The following is a 24,733-nucleotide window of genomic DNA, read 5'->3' as shown; positions in this document are numbered from 1 at the left end:
AGCCGAATTTCTTCAGTCTCCAGAGGTTGAAGAGGCGCTGTTGCGCCTTCTTCACCACGCTGTCTGTGTGGGTGGACCATTTCAGTTTGTCCGTGTTGTGTACACCGAGGAACTTAACTTTCCACCTCCACTACTGTCCCGTCGATGTGGATAGGGGGGTGCTCCCTCTGCTGTTTCCTGAAGTCCACGATAATCTCCTTTGTTTTGTTGACGTTGAGTGTGAGGTTATTTTCCTGACACCACACTCCGAGGGCCCTCACCTCCTCCCTGTAGGCCGTCTCATCGTTGTTGGTAATCAAGCCTACTACTGTTATGTCGTCTGCAAACTTGGTGATTGAGTTGGAGGTGTGCATGGCCACGCAGTCATGGGTGAACAGGGAGTACAGGAGAGGGCTGAGAACGCACCCTTGTGGGGCCCCAGTGATGAGGATCAGCGGGGTGGAGATGTTGTTTCCTACCCTCATCAACTGGGGGCGGCCCGTCAGGAAGTCCAGGACCCAGTTGCACAGGGCGGGGTCGAGACCCAGGGTCTCGAGCTTAATGACGAGTTTGGCGAGTACTATGGTGTTAAATGCTGAGCTGTAATCGATGAACAGCATTCTTACATAGGTATTCCTTTTCTCCAGATGGGTTAGGGCAGTGGGCAGTGTGATTGTGATTGCGTCGTCTGTGGACCTATTGGGCGGTAAGCAAATTGGAGTGGGTCTAGGGTGTCAGGTAGGGTGGAGGTGATATGATCCTTGACTAGTCTCTCAAAACACTTCATGATGACGGAAGTGAGTGCTACGGGGCGATAGTCGTTTAGCTCAGTTACCTTAGCTTTCTTGGGAACTGGAACAATGGTGGCCCTCTTGAAGCGTGTGGGAACAGCAGACTGGGATAAGGATTGATTGAATATGTCCGTAAACACACCAGCCAGCTGGTCTGCGCATGCTCTGAGGACGTGGCTAGGGATGCTGTCTGGGCCGGCAGCCTTGTGAGGGTTAACACGTTTAAATGCTTTACTCACATTGGCTGCGGTGAAGGAGAGCCCGCAGGTTTTGGTAGCCGGCCATGTCATTGGCACTGTATTGACCTCAAAGCGAGCAAAGAAGTTGTTTAGTTTGTCTGGGAGCAGGACATTGCGGTCCGCGACGGGGCTGGTTTTCTTTTTGTAGTCTGTGATTGCGTGTAGACCCTGCCACATACCTCTCATGTCTGAGCCGTTGAATTGCGACTGTACTTTGTCTCTATACTGACGCTTAGCTTGTTTGATAACATCCGGCGCCGACAGAGATGGCCGCCTCGCTTCGCGTTCTCAGGAAAGTATGCAGTATTTAGTTTTTTTATGTATTATTTCTTACATTGTTACCCCAGGAAATCTTAAGTTTTATCATTAACCCTAGGGTTCAGGTTAGGGTTAATGAAGCTGTGATCTGTCTCTCCTACCACCAGGGTTAGGGTTAATGAAGCTGTGATCTGTCTCTCCTACCACCAGGGTTAGGGTTAATGAATCTGTGATCTGTCTCTACCCCCACCAGGGTTCAGATTAGGGTTAATGAATCTGTGATCTGTCTCTACCCCCACCAGGGTTCAGGTTAGGGTTAATTAATCTGTGATCTGTCTTTCCCCCCACCAGGGTTCGTGGTAAGATGCGTTTCTGGGGCAAGACGAAGCAGGGTGAGAAGAAGTCGTCCAGAGAGAAGCTGTTCTGTGGAGGTGACTCCATGGATGCAGATGACGGAGACACGGGGCCACTGCTGGGAGAAGGTGGGTGAGGGTTAAAGGTCATTGTGGGGTTCAGCAGGTTTAACTGTCAGAAGAAGACACAGTGAAGATCACTGCCAAACTTAATAAGGGAGTCTAGAAGACTTGAACGGAAGGCGTGAGACTTACTATGCTGCTACTCTGTCTGTCTCGCCATCCCTCCCTCCCAGCAGGACAGGATTACATGTCACCGCCTTGTAGTCCAGACCTGACCCTGGAGCGGGGGGCCAAGGAGTTCAAGGAAAACAAGGAGCCCTCGCCAAAAGTGAAGAGGCGGCGTAGCGTCAAGATTAGCAGTGTCGCCCTAGAGCCTGCCCAGTGGGGGAACGATGCACTGCAGATCCTCACCTGCACAAACGACTACAGGAGCATGAACGACTTCCTCATGAAGAAGGTACACACCCACACGCACCCACACACACACACACACACACACAATCACCTGTCCAGACACGCACCCACCCACACACACACCCACCCAAACACAGACACGCACCCACCCACACACACACACACACACACACACGCACTCACCCACTCACACAAAGAGACACGCACGCACCCACCCACCCACACAAAGACGCACCCTCCCATACACACACAGAAATATGCAGGCATATGCACAGTGGTGTAAAGTACTTATGTAAAAATACTTTAAAGTACTACATAAATAGGTGTTTAAGGTATCTGTACTTTACTATTTATATTTTTGACTACTTCACTACATTCCTGAATAATTCTTTACTCCATACATTTTACCTGACACCCAAAAGTACTCGTTACACAGGAAAATGGTCCAATTCACGGACTTATCGAGAGAACACGTGGTCATCCCTGCTGCCTCTGATCTGGCGGACTCACTAAACACACATGCATCTTTTATAAATTATGTCGGAGTGTTGAAGTGTGCCCCGGGTTATCCGTACATTTTTAAAACAAGAAAATGCTGCCATCTGCTTTGCTTAATATAAGGAATTTGAAATTATTTATACTTTTACTTTTGATACATAAGTATATTTACAACCGAATACTTTTAGACTTTTACTCAAGTAGTATTTTACTGGGTGACTTTCACTTTTACTTGAGTAACTTTCTATTAAGGTATCTATACTTTTACTCAAGTATGACAATTGGCTACTTTTTCCACCACTGCATATGCAGACTCGCACACATGGACACAAAGCACACACTCGAACATACACACACACACACACACACACACACCACACACACACACACACACACACACACACACACACACACACACACACACACACACACACACACACACACATATATAGAGATACATGCAGATGAAGAAAGAGTGTTATTACAACAGCACGAGGAAGGTAGAGTTTTCAGGTTGATTACCAATATAAATTCTCTCTTTGAATGTTGAGTTTTGAACATGATGATTCTGAATATCGGTGTTGAGGTTGTCCAGTGTCCAGACTGATGTGGTTTTATAATGCTCATGTACTGAAGCCCGAGAGAACCCTTTTATCAAGCAGTTGTTTTTGTTTCGTTTAGATCAGTGACCTGGTGGCTGAGGACGGCGGTAAGAAAGACACAATGGTGGACGTGGTGTTTAAAAAGGCCTTGAAGGAGTTCCGCCTCAATATCTTCAACTCCTACTCTACTGCTCTAGCGGTTAGTACAGTAGAGCAACAACCCTGTTAGAATCCCAGGCTCCCTAATACCGTTGTATTTACATGGCTAGTAGTTACATGGTAACTACTTTACAATAGTGTCCTTAATGCCTATGTATTTACATGGCTAGTAGTTACATGGTAACTACTTTACAATAGTGTCCTTAATGCCTATGTATTTACATGGCAGTAGTTACATGGTAACTACTTTACAATAGTGTCCTTAATGCCTATGTATTTACATGGCTAGTAGTTACATGGTAACTACTTTACAATAGTGTCCTTAATGCCTATGTATTTACATGGCTAGTAGTTACATGGTAACTACTTTACAATAGTTTCCTTAATGCCTATGTATTTAAATGGCAGTAGTTAACATCATGATTTTGATGTAACCCTCTGTGTTCTCCAGATGGATGATGGGAAGAGTATCCGCTATAAGGACCTGTACGCCCTGTTCGAGCAGATCCTGGAGAAGACCATGCGCCTGGAGCAGAGGGACTGGAGCGAGTCGCCCGTCAAGGTCTGGGTCAACACCTTCAAGATCTTTCTGGATGAGTTCATGACCGAGTACAAGCCCATGGACAGCACCATCAGCAAGGTACCACCTCCACCGCTGACCTTCTGTCTGGTGCAATTGATTGTTATTGTAGCCATTGGCTATGTAGCTAAGCATCACACTGTGTACTGTATGCAGTCTGAGCTAAAACCATGGTTTAGGTGGGCTGGCAGTAATATTGGTAGCTGAAGCCATGGTTTAGGTGGGCTGGCAGTAATGTTGGTAGCTGAAGCCATGGTTTAGGTGGGCTGGCAGCAATGTTGGTAGCTGAAGCCATGATTTAGGTGGGCTAGCAGTAATGTTGGTAGCTGAAGCCATGATTTAGGTGGGCTAGCAGTAATGTTGGTAGATGAAGCCATGGTTTAGGTGGGCTAGCAGTAATGTTGGTAGATGAAGCCATGATTTAGGTGGGCTAGCAGTAATGTTGGTAGCTGAAGCCATGATTTAGGTGGGCTAGCAGTAATGTTGGTAGCTGAAGCCATGGTTTAGGTGGGCTGGCAGTAATGTTGGTAGCTGAAGCCATGGTTTAGGTGGGCTGGCAGTAATGTTGGTAGCTGAAGCCATGGTTTAGGTGGGCTGGCAGCAATGTTGGTAGCTGAAGCCATGGTTTAGGTGGGCTGGCAGCAATGTTGGTAGCTGAAGCCATGGTTTAGGTGGGCTAGCAGTAATGTTGGTAGCTGAAGCCATGGTTTAGGTGGGCTGGCAGTAATGTTGGTAGATGAAGCCATGGTTTAGGTGGGCTGGCAGCAATGTTGGTAGCTGAAGCCATGATTTAGGTGGGCTAGCAGTAATGTTGGTAGCTGAAGCCATGATTTAGGTGGGCTAGCAGTAATGTTGGTAGATGAAGCCATGGTTTAGGTGGGCTAGCAGTAATGTTGGTAGATGAAGCCATGATTTAGGTGGGCTAGCAGTAATGTTGGTAGCTGAAGCCATGATTTAGGTGGGCTAGCAGTAATGTTGGTAGCTGAAGCCATGGTTTAGGTGGGCTGGCAGTAATGTTGGTAGCTGAAGCCATGGTTTAGGTGGGCTGGCAGCAATGTTGGTAGCTGAAGCCATGATTTAGGTGGGCTAGCAGTAATGTTGGTAGCTGAAGCCATGATTTAGGTGGGCTAGCAGTAATGTTGGTAGATGAAGCCATGGTTTAGGTGGGCTAGCAGTAATGTTGGTAGATGAAGCCATGGTTTAGGTGGGCTAGCAGTAATGTTGGTAGATGAAGCCATGGTTTAGGTGGGCTAGCAGTAATGTTGGTAGATGAAGCCATGGTTTAGGTGGGCTAGCAGTAATGTTGGTAGATGAAGCCATGATTTAGGTGGGCTAGCAGTAATGTTGGTAGCTTCAGGGTGTGTGTGTGTGTTGTCAGGTACAGCATTGCTACAGTGGCCTGGTTAACTGGGTTAGCTGCTGGTGCTAACCACTTCCAACACCCAGGTGGCTAATTGAAACACTGTACAGTCACATGAAGCCCTTGGCTACTATACTAAGCCCCTCTGGAAGAGAGTGTCCGCTGGAAAAGAGCATTGTGGTCTTTACAATCTTAGTAATTGGTAAGCTATCAGGGTATTACAGTATTTGTTGTTGTCAGAGCTGTTATATTTTGTTGTATTTCCCAGCAGGTCCCCAAAACCGAGCGAAAAAAGAGGAGGAAAAAGGATGCCGATATTGTGAGTACCTGCTCTTACTGTTTTTTTTAAACTAGTAATCAACCATTTTGGTATGAGACTGAAGCCAGACTGATCTTAAAGGTATAGTCAGTGGGGGCCTCCCGAGTGCTGCAAGGCACTAGCTGTGCCACTAGAGATTATGGGATCGAGTCTAGACTCTGTCGCAGCCGGCCGCGACCGGGAGACCCATGAGGTGGCGCACAATTGGCCCAGCGTCGTCCGAGGGTTTGGCCGGCAGGGATGTCCTTGTCCCATCGCGCACTAGCGACTCCTGTGGCGGGTCACCAGGTGTACGGTGTTTCCTGCGACACATTGGTTCAGCTGGCTTCCGGGTTAAGTGGGCATTGTGTCAATAAGCAGTGCGGCTTGGTTGGGTTGTTTCGGAGGAAGCACAGCTCTCGACCTTCACCTCTCCAGAGTCCGTGCGGGAGTTGCAGCGATGAGACAAGACTAACTACCAATTGGGGAGACATTTTTCTATAATAAAAAAATAATTACAATTAAATTTAAAAAAAGGTATCGTCAGTGATGCACGAAGTAAACAGAAATATCAGGCCAATTTCCGCAACAACTAAAAGCATTGAAGCACGAGGAGAAAGTTCTCCTCTGTTTTGTTCCTGCAGCTATCACACTGTAGCAGATTGAACCGCATCCGTGGACATGCGCAGACTCTGTGATACTCAGATTTTCTGTGAGTGCATCGTCTTGCATTGCACTACTATGCAACATCTGCGTTGCTGCTCGTCTCCATTTAAAACATATTAACCGCCTGTCAGCCATGCTTCTATCTGCCCTTTAGAAAAAAAGGAAATAGGCTAGTAACTAGAATAAACAGGAGAGTCGGAGACTATAGAAAGAATTCATGTTAACATAAACTCTCCTTGGCTCTTTTCTCACCTGCTCTCTGCTGCCTCCTACAGGTGGAGGAACATAATGGCCACATCTTCAAGGCCACCCAGTACAGCATCCCCACCTACTGCGAGTACTGCTCCTCTCTCATCTGGATGATGGACAGGGCCTGCGTCTGCAAATGTGAGTACTTATGCGCACACACACACACAACACAGGCATGCAAGCACACACACACGTTATTACTGTGCACGTCCTCAGCGGCCCTTTGGCCAAGCGTTGAGCTGTGGCCCCTCCTAACCCCTCCTACTAATCAGATTGTGTTCAACTGGACTCATGTGGTCTGCAGCTCCTCATCCTCCACAGTTTTCTCAAGCAGCAGTCAGAAAGGATGTTTTCTCCTCCCTGGCCAATGTTGCGTCTGTCTCTTAGCCCTGTAGCCAGTTAGTGAGCGGCCATAACCTTTTGTTTTTCCTCCCTTGTTAACAATGCGGAGGCACTGTCTTTCCGTGGAAAATGGCGCTGACTTGCATTTCTCTGGCTGTGTTTATCCAGTGTGTCGCTACGCCTGCCACAGAAAGTGCTGCCTGAAGTTGACCACCAAATGCAGCAAAAAGGTAAGGCTACCACGACTAGATCAACGTACATTAATATGTATTCGGTAGAAGCTGTGTGTGTGTGAGTGTGTGAGAGTGTGTGTGTGTGTGTGTGTGTGAGAGTGTGTGTGTGTGTGTGTGTGTGTGTGTGTGGGTGTGTGTGTGTGTGTGTGTGTGTGTGTGTGTCCACATGCGCTCCTACATCTCTTTTTGTGTCTGTGTGTGTGCGCAGTACGACCCAGAGCTGTCGTCCAGGCAGTTTGGGGTGGAGGTGTCCCGTCTGACCAACGAGGAGAGGACAGTGCCCCTGGTGGTGGAGAAGCTCATCAACTACATTGAGATGCATGGCCTCTACACCGAGGGCATCTATAGGAAGTCTGGCTCCACCAATAAGATCAAAGAGCTCAAGCAGGGACTGGACACAGGTACTGTATACATGCTAACATAGACCAGGGTGAGGCATCTAGTTACGCTAATGGCTATTTGCAAATGAAAATGTCAATGCTATGGCTAAAGGCTAACGCTAACTTCAACCAGGGATGCTTGTTTCATTCTGACATTTTGGCCGTTTGTCCACACAGACGTGAACGGCATGAACCTGGATGATTACAACATCCACGTTATCGCTAGTGTCTTCAAGCAGTGGCTCCGGGACTTGCCCAATCCGCTTATGACCTTTGAACTATACGAGGAGTTCCTCCGCGCCATGTGTAAATACTCCTACCTTCCTGTCATTTAATTTCTGATAAATGTTTACTCCTTACTTATTTTATTTATGTATGTAGTTCAACATCATTGTTGGACATTGAAAATAACTTCTCTCACTGACCTACAACAGGAGATTTTATTTCAGATGAATATATCAAAAACTGATTCAAAACCCCATGAAAAATGTCATCAATATGTTTGGTGGTGAATGTGTTTACAGGCCTGCAGGACAAGAAGGAGGTGATTCGAGGGGTCTACTCTATTATCGACCAGCTCAGTAGAACTCACCTCAACACTCTGGAACGGCTCTTCTTCCACCTAGTTAGGTAACAGACTTTCTCCTCCCTCTATTGCACTAGTATCTGCTGTAGCAGTTGTACGTCACATCAAAAGGAAAATGCAAGAGAGAAGATTCATCCAATAACAGAACATTTCTGTAATGTCCTAACTCTTAAGTGAAGTTTGACTTCACACATGTATTATACTGCAGTGCCTTCACAAAGTATTCATACCCCTTGACTTATTCCACATTTTGTTGTTACAGCCTGAATTCAAAAATGTTTAAATATTTTTTTCCACTCATCCATCTACACACACTACCACATAATGAAAAAGTGAAAACATGTTTAGATTTTTTTATTTTAGCAAATGTATTGAAAATTAAATACAGAAATATGTAATTTACATACAGGACCAGTCAAAAGTTTGGACACACCTACTCATTCAAGGGTTATCTTTATTTTTACTATTTTCTATGTTGTAGAAGAATAGTGAAGACATCAAAACCATTAAATAACACATATGGAATCATGTAATAAACAAAAAAGTGTTAAACAAATCAAAATATATTTATATTTTAGATTCTTCGAAGTAGTCAACCTTTGCCTTGATGACAGCTTTGGACACTCTTGGCATTCTCTCAACCTGCTTCATGAGGTAGTCACCTGGAATGCTTTTCCAACAGTCTTGAAGGAGTTCCCACATATGCTGAGCACTTGTTGGCTGCTTTTCCTTCACTCTGCGGTCCAACTCATCCCAAACCATCTCAATTGGGTTGAGGTTGGGTGATTGTGGAGGCCAGGTCATCTGATGCATGTCTACCACAGCATTCTGAAGCGATGCCATCCCCTTTGATTTGCACTTAGCGGGACTATCATTTACTTTTCAACAGGACAATGACCCAACACACACCTCCAGGCTGTGTAAGGGCTATTTGACCGAGAAGGATAGTGATGGAGTGCTGCATCAGATGACCTGGCCTCCACAATCACCCAACCTCAACCCAATTGAGATGGTTTGGGATAGGTTGGACCGCAGAGTGAAGGAAAAGCAGCCAACAAATGCTCAGCATATGTGGAAACTCATTCAAGACTGTTGGAAAAGCATTCCAGGTGACTACCTCATGAAGCTGGTTGAGAGAATGCCAAGAGTGTGCAAAGCTGTCATCAAGGCAAAGGGTGGATACTTTGAAGAATCTCAAATATAAAACATATTTTAGATTTATTTAACACTTTTTGGGTTACTACATGATTTCATATGCTATTTCATAGTTTTGATGTCTTCACTATTATTCTACAATGGAAAAAATAAAAACCCTGGAATGAGTAAGTTTATCCAAACCTTTGACTGGTACTGTAAGTATTCACACCCCTGAGTCAATACATGTTAGAATCACCTTTGGCAGTGATCACAGCTGTGAGTCTTTCTGGGTAAGTCTCTAAGAGCTTTGCACACCTGGATTGTACAATATTCTTCAAGCTCTGTCAAGTTGGTTGTTGATTTCTGCTAGACAGCCATTTTCAAGTCTTCCCATTAGATTTTCAAGACGGTTTTACGTCTGTAACTGTAACTAGGCTACTCAGGAACATTCAATGTCAATCTTGGTAAGCAACTCCAGTGTATATTTGTTTTTTAGGTTATTGTACTAAAACTTACATTTTTCTCCCAGTGTCTGTTGGAAAGCAGACTGAACCAGGTTTTCCTTCAAGGTTTTGCATGTGCAAAGCTCTATTCCATGTATTTTTATTATTTTTAAACTCTCTAGTCCTTGCTGATGAAAAGCATACCCATAATATGATGCAGCCAACACCATGTTTGAAAATATAAAGAGTTGTGCCTTATTGCGAGCAGGATGCATGTTTTAGAATGTTTTATTCTGTACAGCCTTCCTTCTGTTCCCTCCTGTCATTTAGGTTAGTATTGTGGAGTAACTACAATGTTGTTGATCCATCTTCCGTTTTTCTCTCTTCACAGCTATTAAACTCTGTAACTGTTTTAAAATCACCACTGGCCTCATGGTGAAATCCCTGAGCGGTTTCCTTCCTCTCCGGCAACTGTAATAGGAAGGACGCCTGTATATTTGTAGTGACTGAGTGTATTGATACACCACCCAAAGTGTAGCTAATAACTTCACCATGCTCAAAGGGACATTCAATGTCTGCTTTTCTTTTGTTTTACCCATCTATCAATAGGGGCTCTTTGAGAGGTATTGGAAAACATCCCTGTTCTTTGATTGAATCTTTGTTTGAAATTCACTGCTCAACTGAGGGACCTTAAAGATAATTGTATGTGTGGGGTACAGAGATGAGGTAGTCATTCAAAAATCATGTTAAACACTATTATTGCACACAGACTCCATGCAACTTACTATTTTTCTCCTGCATTTATTTATGCTTACCATAACAAAGGGGTTGAATAGTTATTGACTCAAACATTTTCAGCTTTTCATTTTTAATACATTTAAAAAATAGATCTAAAAACATAATTCCACTTTGACATTATGGGGTATTGCGTCAGTGACTCAATCTCAATTGAATCTCATTTTAAATCCAGGCTATAAACCAACAGCATGTGGAACAAGTCAAGAGGTGTGATGAATACTTTCTGAAGGCACTGTTTTTGTTTGGTGTATTCTCCAGGATCGCAGGGCAGGAGGACACCAACCGTATGTCGGCCAACGCCCTGGCCATTGTCTTCGCCCCCTGCATCCTCCGCTGCCCCGACACCATCGACCCCCTGCAGAGTGTCCAGGACATCGGCAAGACCACAGCGTGAGACCACAATCCTACTGCTGCTAATATAGTATCCTACTACTGCTACTATAGTATTCTACTACTGCTACTATAGTATCCTGCTGCTGCTAATATAGTATCCTGCTGCTGCTAATATAGTATCCTGCTGCTGCTAATATAGTATCCTACTACTGCTACTATAGTATTCTACTGCTGCTACAATAGTATCCTGCTGCTACTATAGTATCCTGCTGCTGCTACTGCTATAGTTTCCTGCTGCTGCTGCTACTATAGTTTCCTGCTGCTGCTATAGTATCCTGCTGCTGCTGCTACTATAGTATTCTGCTGTTACTATAGTATCCTGCTGCTGCTATAGTATCCTGCTGCTGCTGCTACTATAGTATCCTGCTGCTGCTGCTACTGTAGTATCCTGCTGCTATAGTATCCTGCTGCTGCTGCTATAGTATCCTGCTGCTGCTGCTACTATAGTATCCTGCTGCTATAGTATCCTGCTGCTGCTGCTACTATAGTATCCTGCTGCTATAGTATCCTGCTGCTGCTGCTACTATAGTATCCTGCTGCTATAGTATCCTGCTGCTATATCATCCTGCTGCTGCTATAGTATCCTGCTGCTGCTGCTACTATAGTATTCTGCTGTTACTATAGTATCCTGCTGCTGCTATAGTATCCTGCTGCTGCTGCTACTGTAGTATCCTGCTGCTATAGTATCCTGCTGCTGCTATAGTATCCTGCTGCTGCTGCTACTATAGTATCCTGCTGCTATAGTATCCTGCTGCTATAGTATCCTGCTGCTGCTGCTATAGTATCCTGCTGCTGCTGCTATAGTATCCTGCTATAGTATCCTGCTGCTGCTACTATAGTATCCTGCTGCTGCTGCTATAGTATCCTGCTGCTGCTACTATTGTATCCTGCTGCTGCTACTATAGTATCCTGCTGCTGCTACTATAGTATCCTGCTGCTGCTACTATAGTATCCTGCTGCTGCTACTATAGTATCCTGCTGCTGCTGCTATAGTATCCTGCTGCTGCTACTATAGTATCCTGCTGCTGCTACTATAGTATCCTGCTGCTGCTACTATAGTATCCTGCTGCTGCTACTATAGTATCCTGCTGCTGCTACTATAGTATCCTGCTGCTGCTACTATAGTATCCTGCTGCTGCTACTATAGTATCCTGCTGCTGCTACTATAGTATCCTGCTGCTGCTACTATAGTATCCTGCTGCTGCTGCTTCGGTGTCCTGCTGCTGCTGCTATAGTGTCCTGCTGCTGCTGCTGCTATAGTATCCTGCTGCTGCTACTATAGTATCCTGCTGCTGCTGCTATAGTATCCTGCTGCTGCTGCTATAGTATCCTGCTGCTGCTACTATAGTATCCTGCTGCTGCTGCTGCTGCTGCTACTATAGTATCCTGCTGCTGCTACTATAGTATCCTGCTGCTGCTGCTATAGTATCCTGCTGCTGCTGCTATAGTATCCTGCTGCTGCTGCTATAGTATCCTGCTGCTGCTGCTATAGTATCCTGCTGCTGCTGCTGCTATAGTATCCTGCTGCTGCTGCTGCTATAGTATCCTGCTGCTGCTGCTGCTATAGTATCCTGCTGCTGCTGCTATAGTAGTCTGCTGCTGCTGCTATAGTAGTCTGCTGCTGCTGCTATAGTAGTCTGCTGCTGCTGCTATAGTAGTCTGCTGCTGCTGCTATAGTAGTCTGCGCTGCTATAGTAGTCTGCTGCTGCTATAGTAGTCTGCTGCTGCTGCTGCTATAGTAGTCTGCTGCTGCTGCTGCTATAGTAGTCTGCTGCTGCTGCTGCTATAGTAGTCTGCTGCTGCTGCTATGGTAGTCTGCTGCTGCTGCTATGGTAGTCTGCTGCTGCTGCTGCTGTTATAGTATCCTTCTGCTGCTGCTATAGTATCCTTCTGCTGCTGCTATAGTAGTCTGCTGCTGCTGCTGCTATAGTAGTCTGCTGCTGCTGCTGCTATAGTAGTCTGCTGCTGCTGCTGCTATAGTAGTCTGCTGCTGCTGCTGCTATAGTATCCTTCTGCTGCTGCTATAGTAGTCTGCTGCTATAGTAGTCTGCTGCTATAGTAGTCTGCTGCTATAGTATCCTGCTGCTATAGTATCCTGCTGCTATGGTAGGCTGCTGCTATAGTATCCTTCTGCTGCTGCTATAGTAGTCTGCTGCTGCTGCTGCTATAGTATCCTGCTGCTGCTGCTGCTATAGTATCCTGCTGCTGCTACTGCTGCTACTATAGTATCCTGCTGCTGCTACTGCTGCTACTATAGTATCCTGCTGCTGCTGCTACTATAGTATCCTGCTGCTGCTGCTACTATAGTTTCCTGCTGCTGCTGCTACTATAGTATCCTGCTGCTGCTGCTATAGTATCCTGCTGCTGCTATAGTATCCTGCTGCTGCTATAGTATCCTGCTGCTGCTGCTATAGTATCCTGCTGCTGCTGCTATAGTATCCTGCTGCTGCTGCTATAGTATCCTGCTGCTGCTGCTACTATAGTATCCTGCTGCTGCTGCTATAGTGTCCTGCTGCTGCTGCTATAGTATCCTGCTGCTGCTGCTATATTATCCTGCTGCTGCTGCTATAGTATCCTGCTGCTGCTGCGATAGTATCCTGCTGCTGCTGCTATAGTATCCTGCTGCTGCTACTATAGTATCCTGCTGCTGCTACTATAGTATCCTGCTGCTGCTACTATAGTATCCTGCTGCTGCTGCTGCTATAGTATCCTGCTGCTGCTGCTGCTATAGTATCCTGCTGCTGCTGCTGCTATAGTATCCTGCTGCTGCTGCTGCTATAGTATCCTGCTGCTGCTGCTATAGTATCCTGCTGCTGCTGCTATAGTATCCTGCTGCTGCTGCTATAGTAGTCTGCTGCTATGGTAGTCTGCTGCTGCTGCTGCTATAGTAGTCTGCTGCTGCTGCTGCTATAGTAGTCTGCTGCTGCTGCTGCTATAGTAGTCTGCTGCTGCTGCTGCTATAGTAGTCTGCTGCTGCTGCTGCTATAGTAGTCTGCTGCTGCTATAGTAGTCTGCTGCTGCTGCTATAGTAGTCTGCTGCTGCTGCTGCTATAGTAGTCTGCTGCTGCTGCTATAGTAGTCTGCTGCTGCTGCTGCTATGGTAGTCTGCTGCTGCTGCTGCTATGGTAGTCTGCTGCTGCTGCTGCTATGGTAGTCTGCTGCTGCTGCTATGGTAGTCTGCTGCTGCTGCTGCTGCTATAGTAGTCTGCTGCTGCTGCTATAGTAGTCTGCTGCTGCTGCTATGGTAGTCTGCTGCTGCTGCTGCTATAGTATCCTTCTGCTGCTGCTATAGTAGTCTGCTGCTATAGTAGTCTGCTGCTATAGTATCCTGCTGCTATAGTATCCTGCTGCTATGGTAGTCTGCTGCTGCTGCTGCTATAGTATCCTTCTGCTGCTGCTATAGTAGTCTGCTGCTGCTGCTGCTATAGTATCCTGCTGCTGCTATAGTATCCTGCTGCTGCTGCTGCTATAGTATCCTGCTGCTGCTACTGCTGCTACTATAGTATCCTGCTGCTGCTGCTACTATAGTATCCTGCTGCTGCTGCTATAGTATCCTGCTGCTGCTGCTATAGTATCCTGCTGCTGCTGCTATAGTATCCTGCTGCTGCTACTATAGTATCCTGCTGCTGCTACTATAGTATCCTGCTGCTGCTACTATAGTATCCTGCTGCTGCTACTATAGTATCCTGCTGCTGCTGCTATAGTATCCTGCTGCTGCTACTATAGTATCCTGCTGCTGCTGCTATAGTATCCTGCTGCTGCTGCTATAGTGTCCTGCTGCTGCTGCTATAGTATCCTGCTGCTGCTACTGCTGCTGCTATAGTGTCCTGCTGCTGCTGCTATAGTATCCTGCTGCTGCTGCTATAGTATCCTGCTGCTGCTGCTATAGTATCCTGCTGCTATAGTGTCCTGCTGCTGCTGCTATAGTGTCCTGCTGCTGCTGCTATAGTAGTCTGCTGCTGCTGCTATAGTAGTCTGCTGCTGCTGCTATAGTAGTCTGCTGCTGCTGCTATAGTAGTCTGCTGCTGCTGCTATAGTAGTCTGCTGCTGCTGCTGCTATAGTAGTCTGCTGCTGCTGCTGCTATGGTAGTCTGCTGCTGCTGCTGCTATAGTAGTCTGCTGCTGCTGCTGCTATAGTAGTCTGCTGCTGCAGCTGCTATAGTAGTCTGCTGCTGCAGCTGCTATAGTAGTCTGCTGCTGCTGCTGCTATAGTAGTCTGCTGCTGCTGCTGCTATAGTAGTCTGCTGCTGCTGCTGCTATAGTAGTCTGCTGCTGCTGCTGCTATAGTAGTCTGCTGCTGCTGCTGCTATAGTAGTCTGCTGCTGCTGCTGCTGCTATAGTAGTCTGCTGCTGCTGCTGCTGCTATAGTAGTCTGCTGCTGCTGCTACTGCTATAGTATTCTGCTGCTGCTGCTACTGCTATAGTATTCTGCTGCTGCTGCTACTGCTATAGTATCCTGCTGCTGCTACTGATATAGTATCCTGCTGCTGCTACTGCTATAGTATCCGGCTGCTGCTACTATAGTATCCTGCTGCTACTATAGTATCCTGCTGCTGCTATAGTAGTCTGCTGCTGCTACTATAGTATCCTGCTGCTGCTAGAGTATCCTGCTGCTGCTGCTGCTACTAGAGTATCCTGCTGCTGCTACTAGAGTATCCTGCTGCTGCTGCTATAGTATCCTGCTGCTGCTGCTATAGTATCCTGCTGCTGCTGCTATAGTATCCTGCTGCTATAGTATCCTGCTGCTATAGTATCCTGCTGCTGCTGCTGCTACTATAGTATCCTGCTGCTGCTACTATAGTATCCTGCTGCTACTGCTATAGTATCCTGCTGCTACTGCTATAGTATCCTGCTGCTGCTGCTATAGTATCCTGCTGCTGCTGCTATAGTATCCTGCTGCTGCTACTGCTGCTACTATAGTATCCTGCTGCTGCTACTATAGTATCCTGCTGCTGCTACTATAGTATCCTGCTGCTGCTGCTATAGTCGTCTACTGCTGCTACTATAGTCGTCTACTGCTGCTGCTATAGTCGTCTACTGCTGCTACTATAGTCGTCTGCTGCTGCTACTATAGTCGTCTACTGCTGCTACTATAGTCGTCTACTGCTGCTACTATAGTATCCTGCTGCTGCTGCTACTATAGTCGTCTACTGCTGCTACTATAGTCGTCTACTGCTGCTACTATAGTCGTCTGCTGCTGCTACTATAGTCGTCTACTGCTGCTACTATAGTCGTCTACTGCTGCTACTATAGTCGTCTACTGCTGCTACTATAGTCGTCTACTGCTGCTACTATAGTCGTCTACTGCTGCTACTATAGTCGTCTGCTGCTGCTACTATAGTATCCTGCTGCTGCTGCTGCTATAGTCGTCTACTGCTGCTGCTATAGTCGTCTACTGCTGCTACTATAGTCGTCTACTGCTGCTACTATAGTCGTCTACTGCTGCTACTATAGTCGTCTACTGCTGCTATAGTCGTCTACTGCTGCTACTATAGTCGTCTACTGCTGCTGCTATAGTCGTCTGCTGCTGCTATAGTCGTCTACTGCTGCTACTATAGTATCCTGCTGCTGCTGCTGCTATAGTCGTCTGCTGCTGCTATAGTCGTCTGCTGCTGCTATAGTCGTCTGCTGCTGCTATAGTCGTCTGCTGCTGCTATAGTCGTCTGCTGCTGCTATAGTCGTCTGCTGCTGCTACTATAGTCGTCTACTGCTGCTACTATAGTCGTCTACTGCTGCTACTATAGTCGTCTACTGCTGCTACTATAGTCGTCTACTGCTGCTACTATAGTATCCTGCTGCTGCTGCTACTATAGTCGTCTACTGCTGCTACTATAGTCGTCTACTGCTGCTACTATAGTTGTCTACTGCTGCTACTATAGTCGTCTACTGCTGCTACTATAGTCGTCTACTGCTGCTACTATAGTCGTCTACTGCTGCTACTATAGTCGTCTACTGCTGCTACTATAGTCGTCTACTGCTGCTACTATAGTCGTCTACTGCTGCTGCTGCTATAGTCGTCTACTGCTGCTACTATAGTATCCTGCTGCTGCTACTATAGTATCCTGCTGCTGCTGCTATAGTCGTCTACTGCTGCTACTATAGTCGTCTACTGCTGCTACTATAGGATTACATAGATGTAGTACTAGACTGTAATGTGACCATGGCTCTTCATGTTCTAGGTGTGTGGAGCTCATCATCGGAGAGCAGATGAATAAGTACTGCGCCCGGCTAAAGGACATCAACAGTCTGGAGTTTGCCGAGAACAAAGCCAAGTGCAGGTTGACCCTCATTCGGAGATCAATGGTAAAGTCAAAAGTTATAGCTGTTCATCACCACTATCCACAGACTGTATTAGACAAGACATCAACTCCCATCAACTAGCTAACTTATCCTGTTAAAAACACTGTTCTTAAATTAAACCCCCCAACTAGCTAACTTATCCTGTTAAAAACACTGTTCTTAAATTAAACCCCCCAACTAGCTAACTTATCCAGTTAAAAACACTGTTCTTAAATTAAACCCCTCAACTAGCTAACTTATCCTGTTAAAAACACTGTTCTTAAATTAAACCCCCCAACTAGCTAACTTATCCTGTTAAAAACACTGTTCTTAAATTAAACCCCCCAACTAGCTAACTTATCCTGTTAAAACACTGTTCTTAAATGAAACCCCCCAACTAGCTAACTTATCCTGTTAAAAACACTGTTCTTAAATTAAACCCCCAACTAGCTAACTTATCCTGTTAAAAACACTGTTCTTAAATTAAACCCCCCAACTAGCTAACTTATCCTGTTAAAAACACTGTTCTTAAATTAAACCCCTCAACTAGCTAACTTATCCTGTTAAAACACTGTTCTTAAATTAACCCCCCCCCCCCCAACTAGCTAACTTATCCTGTTAAAACACCGTTCTTAAGTCAGCCTACTTTGAACCACCTCCTCTTCACACTAACTCTGTTTTCTCCCATTTTAATCCTGTCATTCCCCTTCCTGTCTTTCCTTCCTAATCCAGAAACCTGTACTAATTGCTGTTAGATTTATGACCATATCCCGCAGTACTGTCCCGGTATGTATCCACTCACTGTTACCAAGACCAGGCTCGCCTAATCATAGTCAGCTGTCAGCTATTTTGTTGTGGCATTGATCACTGCTCACCGTGCCCACCTTGTCCTAATGCCGAGGTCTGCCTGGTGTCCTCCATCCTCACAACATGGCGCCACCTCACTTTGTCCATGTCTGGCTGACCTTCTATCTCTCACTTTCTCTCTCTCTGCTCTCTGGCTCTCATCTCTGGCTCTCATCTCTCGATCCATCTCTCGATCCATCTCTCGATCCATCTCTCGATCCATCTCTCGATCCATCTCTTGCCCTCTCTCTCGCCTTTTCCTCTCTCGCCTCTCTCTCGCTTTTTCCTCTCTCGCCTCTCTCGCTTTTTCCTCTCTCGCCTCTCGTTTTTTCCTCTCTCGCCTCTCTCGTTTTTTCCTCTCTCGTTTTTTCCTCTCTCGCTTTTTCCTCTCTCTCTCCTCTCGCTTTTTCCTCTCTCTCACCTCTCGCTTTTTCCTCTCTCTCGCCTCTCGCTTTTTCCCCTCTCTCTCGCCTCTCGCTTTTTCCCCTCTCTCTCGCCTCTCGCTTTTTCCCCTCTCTCTCTCCTCTCGCTTTTTCCCCTCTCTCTCTCCTCTCGCTTTTTCCGCTCTCTCTCTCTCCTCTCGCTTTTTCCGCTCTCTCTCTCTCCTCTCGCTTTTTCCCCTCTCTCTCTCTCCTCTCGCTTTTTCCCCTCTCTCTCTCTCCTCTCGCCTTTTCCCCTCTCTCTCTCTCCTCTCGCTTTTTCCCCTCTCTCTCTCTCTCCTCTCGCTTTTTCCCCTCTCTCTCTCTCTCCTCTCGCTTTTTCCCCTCTCTCTCTCTCTCCTCTCGCTTTTTCCCCTCTCTCTCTCTCTCCTCTCGCTTTTTCCCCTCTCTCTCTCTCTCCTCTCGCTTTTTCCCCTCTCTCTCTCTCTCCTCTCGCTTTTTCCCCTCTCTCTCTCTCTCCTCTCGCTTTTTCCCCTCTCTCTCTCTCTCTCTCTCTCTCTCTCCTCTCGCTTTTTCCCCTCTCTATTTCTTTGTGTGAGCCTGACTGTATAATATAACAGTCTCTTGTGGATGAAAGTTCAAGACATTGACATACTGTAATTTAATCATGCAAATGTTTGTTCATTAGATTTTGACTATGCTGTACTCTGACAGGATTTTCTGTATTTGACAGTGTTCCAACTCAAATACGTTATAATGATTTCATTACCTATAGTTCCATATTTTAATGACATATTTTCTGTTTGTCATCGTCTGGTTTACTATCTACTAAACCCACGTTGGGTTGTTATTTTTATTGTATTTGTAAGTTTATAGAGTATATTGTAGAAAGTATAAAGTGTATCATCACACTTAATCAGTTTCATCCTAAAATACACATTTGAGAAATGTGATTGCTTACTCCATTTCCTCCTGACCTTGGGGTCAAAATGTAGGAAATTATGTCCTACACTAGATGACTTATTATGTAATATCATGTGAAATAACCTATCATGTAATATAACCTATTATAACCTAATATAACTTATCATGTAAATTAACCTATTCATAATATAATTTCTTAGATTTTTCTGCCTCTTGTCCCATGATCCAATCAAAGATCTTCCCAATTACATGTGCTGTAGACCGTAGCAGCTCTTTGGTATTAAAGCAATTCCAGGAGGAATGTCCTGGTGTATCATCACAAGGTAGAATTATGGAGGACTTTGTAAGAGGTTAGGGACCATATACTATCCAGTGTCTTTGGCCTCATTTTCACTTTTATATTCTCTTTTGCTTCTCAATTGTTTGTACCACGCAGCCAAACGCAGCCAAAAAGGTAACCCATGCTGCACAGCATCCAACATGATTTTGCGATTGGGTATCTGCTGTGACTGCTGGTTGCTAGACTGTATGTGTGGGGAGCATGAGTCTTTGGGTCGTTATGGGTTTAAAAGCGAACTATGAAACATTGATGTTTCAAGTATTACAATTGGGTATTACAAAGGTTTTTTTGCATGTGCTGGTGATTGATGGTCTATCGTCCCGTCAATGTAACTTGGTGGAAGGGCCCTCCTAGGTAGTAGGAGTAACGGTTGCTGGCTATACAACCTGAAATAGAATTCGCTGCCAGATGCTGTCATTTTCCCCTGCTTTGCTATTCTTGTCATGAATCAGGACAATCCTACACCAGGACAAACGCTGACATTAGCCTAAGCTAACATAAGCTAACACTAACTTCTCCCTGACTGTTTTGTGCTTTGTTTCGCAGGGCAAGGGCCACGTACGGCGGTTCAGCTACCACACACCCTCGCCCCCGGTTAGCCCGCGCCTGCCGTCCGTGACGGGTGCAGTGATGCAGGAGAGCGGCGGTGAGGAGGTGGGGGTGGGGCTGGAGCCTGAGGTATCGGAGCAGCAGCAGTTGGCCATGCAGCAGGAGGAGAGAGTGCTGACGGAGCAGATCGAGAGCCTCCAGAAAGAGAAGTACCTTATAGCATTATACCTACAGTAGCATTTAGGGGGCGCCCTCAGTCAATGTGCAACTGATATGGTTGTACAATGAGAAGCATGTTATAAAATAAATGTAGAAATACAGTATTATACCTTTACCTACAGGATATTTGAGGAATCTTAAATGAATGGTAAAGTGTACCTAAAATGAGGAAAATGAATGGCTAAAACTGTCAGTGTGTTTTCCTTCTGCATTGACCTCACCAATGTTTGTCACCCCAGGGAGGAGCTAACCTTTGAGATGCTGACTTTGGAGCAGCGAGCATCAGACGATGAGACCCTGGAGTCGGAGGCGTCCATCGGCACGGCCGACAGCTCCGAGAACCTCAACGTGGACTCTGAAGGAGCCACCTCCGACTTCTCCGGTATGCCATGATATTAAACCGTACCATGGTCAACCTGTTTGGAAAATGCTTGTTACAACTTGTGGTTATATTTTAAGTTTCTCTCTACAATTCTGTGTAGCAAAAAGAGACATGAGTAAAACATTTGTTTTATTTAGTTGAAACATATAGTTTTCTACTGCTGCTACTATAGTATCCTGCATCATGGTCTGACCGCTGACCTTTTTAGGTCCCTCAGAGAGAGAACCCACACTGGCCCCCATTGCCCGAACCAAGAGGTTGGAGGGGAAGAGCCACCGACGCCGCAACCTACGCAGGCAACCCGACTCCCAGGACTCAGTGGACTCCTGTTCCACCATCTCCTCCCTCTCCTCCTCCCACTTCCACCCGTCCTCTTCCTCCTCTGCGGCCACAGCTCGCCACTTTCGCTACCGCTCCAAGTCCCCCTCTTCTGGCTCTGCCCAGGGCTTGTACCTGACCCAGCCTCCCCGCTGCGACAGCATGGACTGTCCCCCCCCGGCCAAACAGGAGGGGGCGTTCGAAGAGAGGTCACAGTTCACCAGCCGAGGCACCTTCAACCCGGAAAAGGGCAAACAGAAACTGAAAGGATCCAAGAACTCACCCTTGAGGCACTCCCATGACAGTGGGGGCCGCAGCAGGGATCCACCTGACTTACCCCAGCAGCGGGTTTTGTACGGCAGCAATGAGTTCATGGTATGAAGGACAGTGGGAACACCTCCTTTGTCACAGCCCACTCTCCCTAAGAGCATGCGATCTGACCTCCTTCCTCAAACACTCCAGCTCACCCTTTCTCAGTCCACGTCCGCAACGATGCAGAACTGTCCCCCCAAGTGCCATGTACACACAGTACTGTGTGTCCACTTCAAAGAGACAGGAGAGAGATAGGCTGGGAGTGGGAGAGGAGGAACCAGTAGAAGGGTTGATCTCCTGTGGCCTTAACTGCCAACCACACTCCCCATGGTCCCTGTGCAGGTCTGGGCCTCCCTCAGCCCAGGGGAGAGGGGACGTGTGGAGCAGGAAGGCAGAGAAAAGGAAATGCTGGGACATCCGGGAGATCTCCCGAGCTGACATCCCAATGCAAACTAGGAGGTGGAACGAGGCTAGAAGATGGAGAAAAAAAGAAAAAAAGGCTACCGAGCCATTGACAGTGCTGCCGTGTCCATGAACTTGAGATCTCAATCATTGGCTGCTTTAAAGTTTACAGTTAAAAACAATCAATGTAAGCAGTGTTTCCCCTATTATTACAAATGTATTTTTCCCTTAAGCCTATTTAATAAATTTTTAATTTCATGGAAAGTATAAATCTATATAACTATATTATAAAGGTATAAATACTGTACAAAGCCGGAACACCAGTAACTGCTGGGTAGTTGAATTCAAATATTTATCTTTTTCTTGAGTATCTTGGGCAGAGATGTATGGTATTGGACAAAGGCTGTGTACGTGTGCGTGTTTGAGTGTCAATTTGTGTGCGTGTGTGTATGAGAAGACCACTTCATGTGTTTAAGTTTGTGCTGCTTCATTCTTCTCCTGAGGGAAATACGGCCATGAAAGGGACCAAGTTAGCTGGTGTGTATTCCAGCCAAGGGGATCCCAGCTCTGTAAAGAATGTCGGATGTGTATAAAATCACTGCATTCACAGCTTAACAGCCATACAACAATTAGAATGTACAGTACAATATGTATTGGACAAATGCCATTCTCCTTGCTCTGGATACATGTTACCCCAAAATCCTTGTCTTGCGAGATTTCAGTGTTGGACTCAATAGCAACCAAACATGCACTTTCTTGTCTTCTGTCATTATTCGTAACATTTCTTGTTCTTTTTCTGGGTGTATTAGTTTAACATTTCTATTGGGATAGTTTTGTGGAGCTGTCATGTTGAACAGTCAGCTGTTTTTCAGGCAACAGTCAAAAGTCCCCTTTCAGTTTGTTGAAATATAAATTCCTTATCAGCTATCAGAGACTCAAAGATAAAAAAAATTAAAAAAGATATTCAAACACCTCACAGTTCTAAGTGTTTGAGGGGGAAAATGTCAAAAGGCCTCATACCTACAGTGTAAGAAAAAGTTAGTTATACAGTACCAGTCAAAAGTTTGGACATCTATTCATTAAAGGATTTTTTTTTTTTTTACTATTTTCTACATTGTAGTATAATAGTGAAGACATAAACTATGAAATAACACAGAATTATGTAGTCACCAAAAAAGTGTTAAACAAATCAAAATATATTTTAGATTCTTCAAAGTAACCACCCTTTGCCTTGATGACAGCTTTGCGCACTCTTGGTATTCTCTCAACCAACTTCATGAGGAAGTCACCTGGAATGCATTTCAATTAACAGGTCTGCCTTGTTAAAAGTTAATTTGTGGAATTTCTTTCCTTCTTAAGCCAATCAGTTGTGTTGTGACAAGGTAGTGATGGTATACAGAAGATAGCCCTATTTGGTAAAAGACCAAGTCCATATTATAACAAGAACAGCTCAAATAAGCAAAGAGAAATGACGGTCCATCGTTACTTTAAGACATGAAGGTCGGTCAATCCGGGAAATTTCAATAATGTGTTATTTCCTAGTTTTGATGTCTTCACTATTATTTTACAATGTAGAAAATAGTACAAATAAAAGAACAACCCTGGATGAGTAGGTGTGTCCAGACATTTGACTGTTACTGTAGTTGTACCAAACAATATTTTTCTTATACTTCATAGTACTGTCATGAGCTTTAATTCAGAGGTTCAGAATCAGATTTGCATTTGTCATACAAGAGGAAGACCTTGGCACAGTTCACACATCGCATACACAAAACATATTATTATTAATTAGACTAGTGCAGTGTACATGATCACTGAGCAGTAGAATAAAGTATTGCTATTAATAAATATAATATATGCCATTTAGCAGACGCTTTTATCCAAAGTGACTTAAAGACATTTTACTTATGGGTAGTCCTGTAATTATTATTAATAATGATGATGATGATAATAATAATACTTTACAATAATTACTGTATTAATCAATCAGTTGGGATGGAATATCTCCACCAGATGTGATATGAGTGCTTCACAGACACTTAATGTTGATGGGTCTTATTTGTTCTTCTTTCTCTAACCATAACAGTACATGTCCTGGTACACTTCCTGACAAAGCTCTAACCATAACAGTACATGTCCTGGTATACTTCCTGACAAAGCTCTAACCATAACAGTACATGTCCTGGTATACTTCCTGACAAAGCTCTAACCATAACAGTACATGTCCTGGTACACTTCCTGACAAAGCTCTAACCATAACAGTACATGTCCTCGTATACTTCCTGACAAAGCTCTAACCATAACAGTACATGTCCTGGTACACTTCCTGACAAAGCTCTAACCATAACAGTACATGTCCTCGTATATACACTTCCTGACAAAGCTCTAACCATAACAGTTCATGTCCTAGTATATACACTTCCTGAAAAGCTCTAACCATAACAGTGCATGTCCTGGTATATACACTTCCTGAAAAGCTCTAACCATAACAGTGCATGTCCTGGTATATACACTTCCTGAAAAGCTCTAACCATAACAGTGCATGTCCTGGTATATACACTTCCTGAAAAGCTCTAACCATAACAGTACATGTCCTACTATACACTTTAAGGCAAAGCTCCAAATAGCTTCGACATTTGCAAACTGTCCATTCCAGCCATGTAAGTAAATAACACAGTCCCTCTGCCCAAATCCATAGACTTGTACATCAATTATGATACAGAATAATAAGTCTGTTGGCTGTTGAAAACTATGGGGGCCTACTGGTCAGTGTGACAGACAAATAGACATGTACACTAAACATATACTGTCTGTGTCTACTTTCATATTCCATGTGTAGCGAGACACACATCTGCAGTATATTTTCCCATACATATGTACATACTTAGGTGTTGCATTAAAATTATCTCAAACTCTAATATCAAACACCTTGATTCATCTGCAAGTAATGTTAGTTCCTTT

The 24,733-nt window shown here is 45.1% G+C and overlaps 1 protein-coding gene across 1 annotated transcript in view; it reads left to right on the top strand.

The window, feature by feature from the left end:
* myo9aa (myosin IXAa) overlaps positions 1-22,523 on the top strand; it is a 202,080-nt gene extending 179,557 nt beyond the window's left edge. Inside the window, 15 exon segments of the mRNA XM_082969734.1 lie at positions 1,619-1,749; positions 1,920-2,140; positions 3,277-3,396; positions 3,808-3,996; positions 5,568-5,615; positions 6,536-6,647; positions 7,020-7,081; positions 7,293-7,485; positions 7,642-7,770; positions 7,989-8,094; positions 10,687-10,818; positions 17,001-17,124; positions 20,137-20,348; positions 20,598-20,740; positions 20,958-22,523. Of these exon segments, the coding sequence (XP_082825860.1) occupies positions 1,619-1,749; positions 1,920-2,140; positions 3,277-3,396; positions 3,808-3,996; positions 5,568-5,615; positions 6,536-6,647; positions 7,020-7,081; positions 7,293-7,485; positions 7,642-7,770; positions 7,989-8,094; positions 10,687-10,818; positions 17,001-17,124; positions 20,137-20,348; positions 20,598-20,740; positions 20,958-21,439 (2,404 nt within the window). The 3' untranslated portion in view covers positions 21,440-22,523.
* Positions 22,524-24,733: the final 2,210 nt, after the last annotated feature.

Source organism: Salmo salar, chromosome 26 (genome assembly GCF_965601325.2).
Source record: "Salmo salar chromosome 26, fSalSal1, whole genome shotgun sequence".
In the NCBI taxonomy this organism is placed as follows: domain Eukaryota; kingdom Metazoa; phylum Chordata; class Actinopteri; order Salmoniformes; family Salmonidae; genus Salmo; species Salmo salar.
Note: the sequence above shows the minus strand (reverse complement) of the source record. Positions and strands in the feature narration are given on the sequence as shown.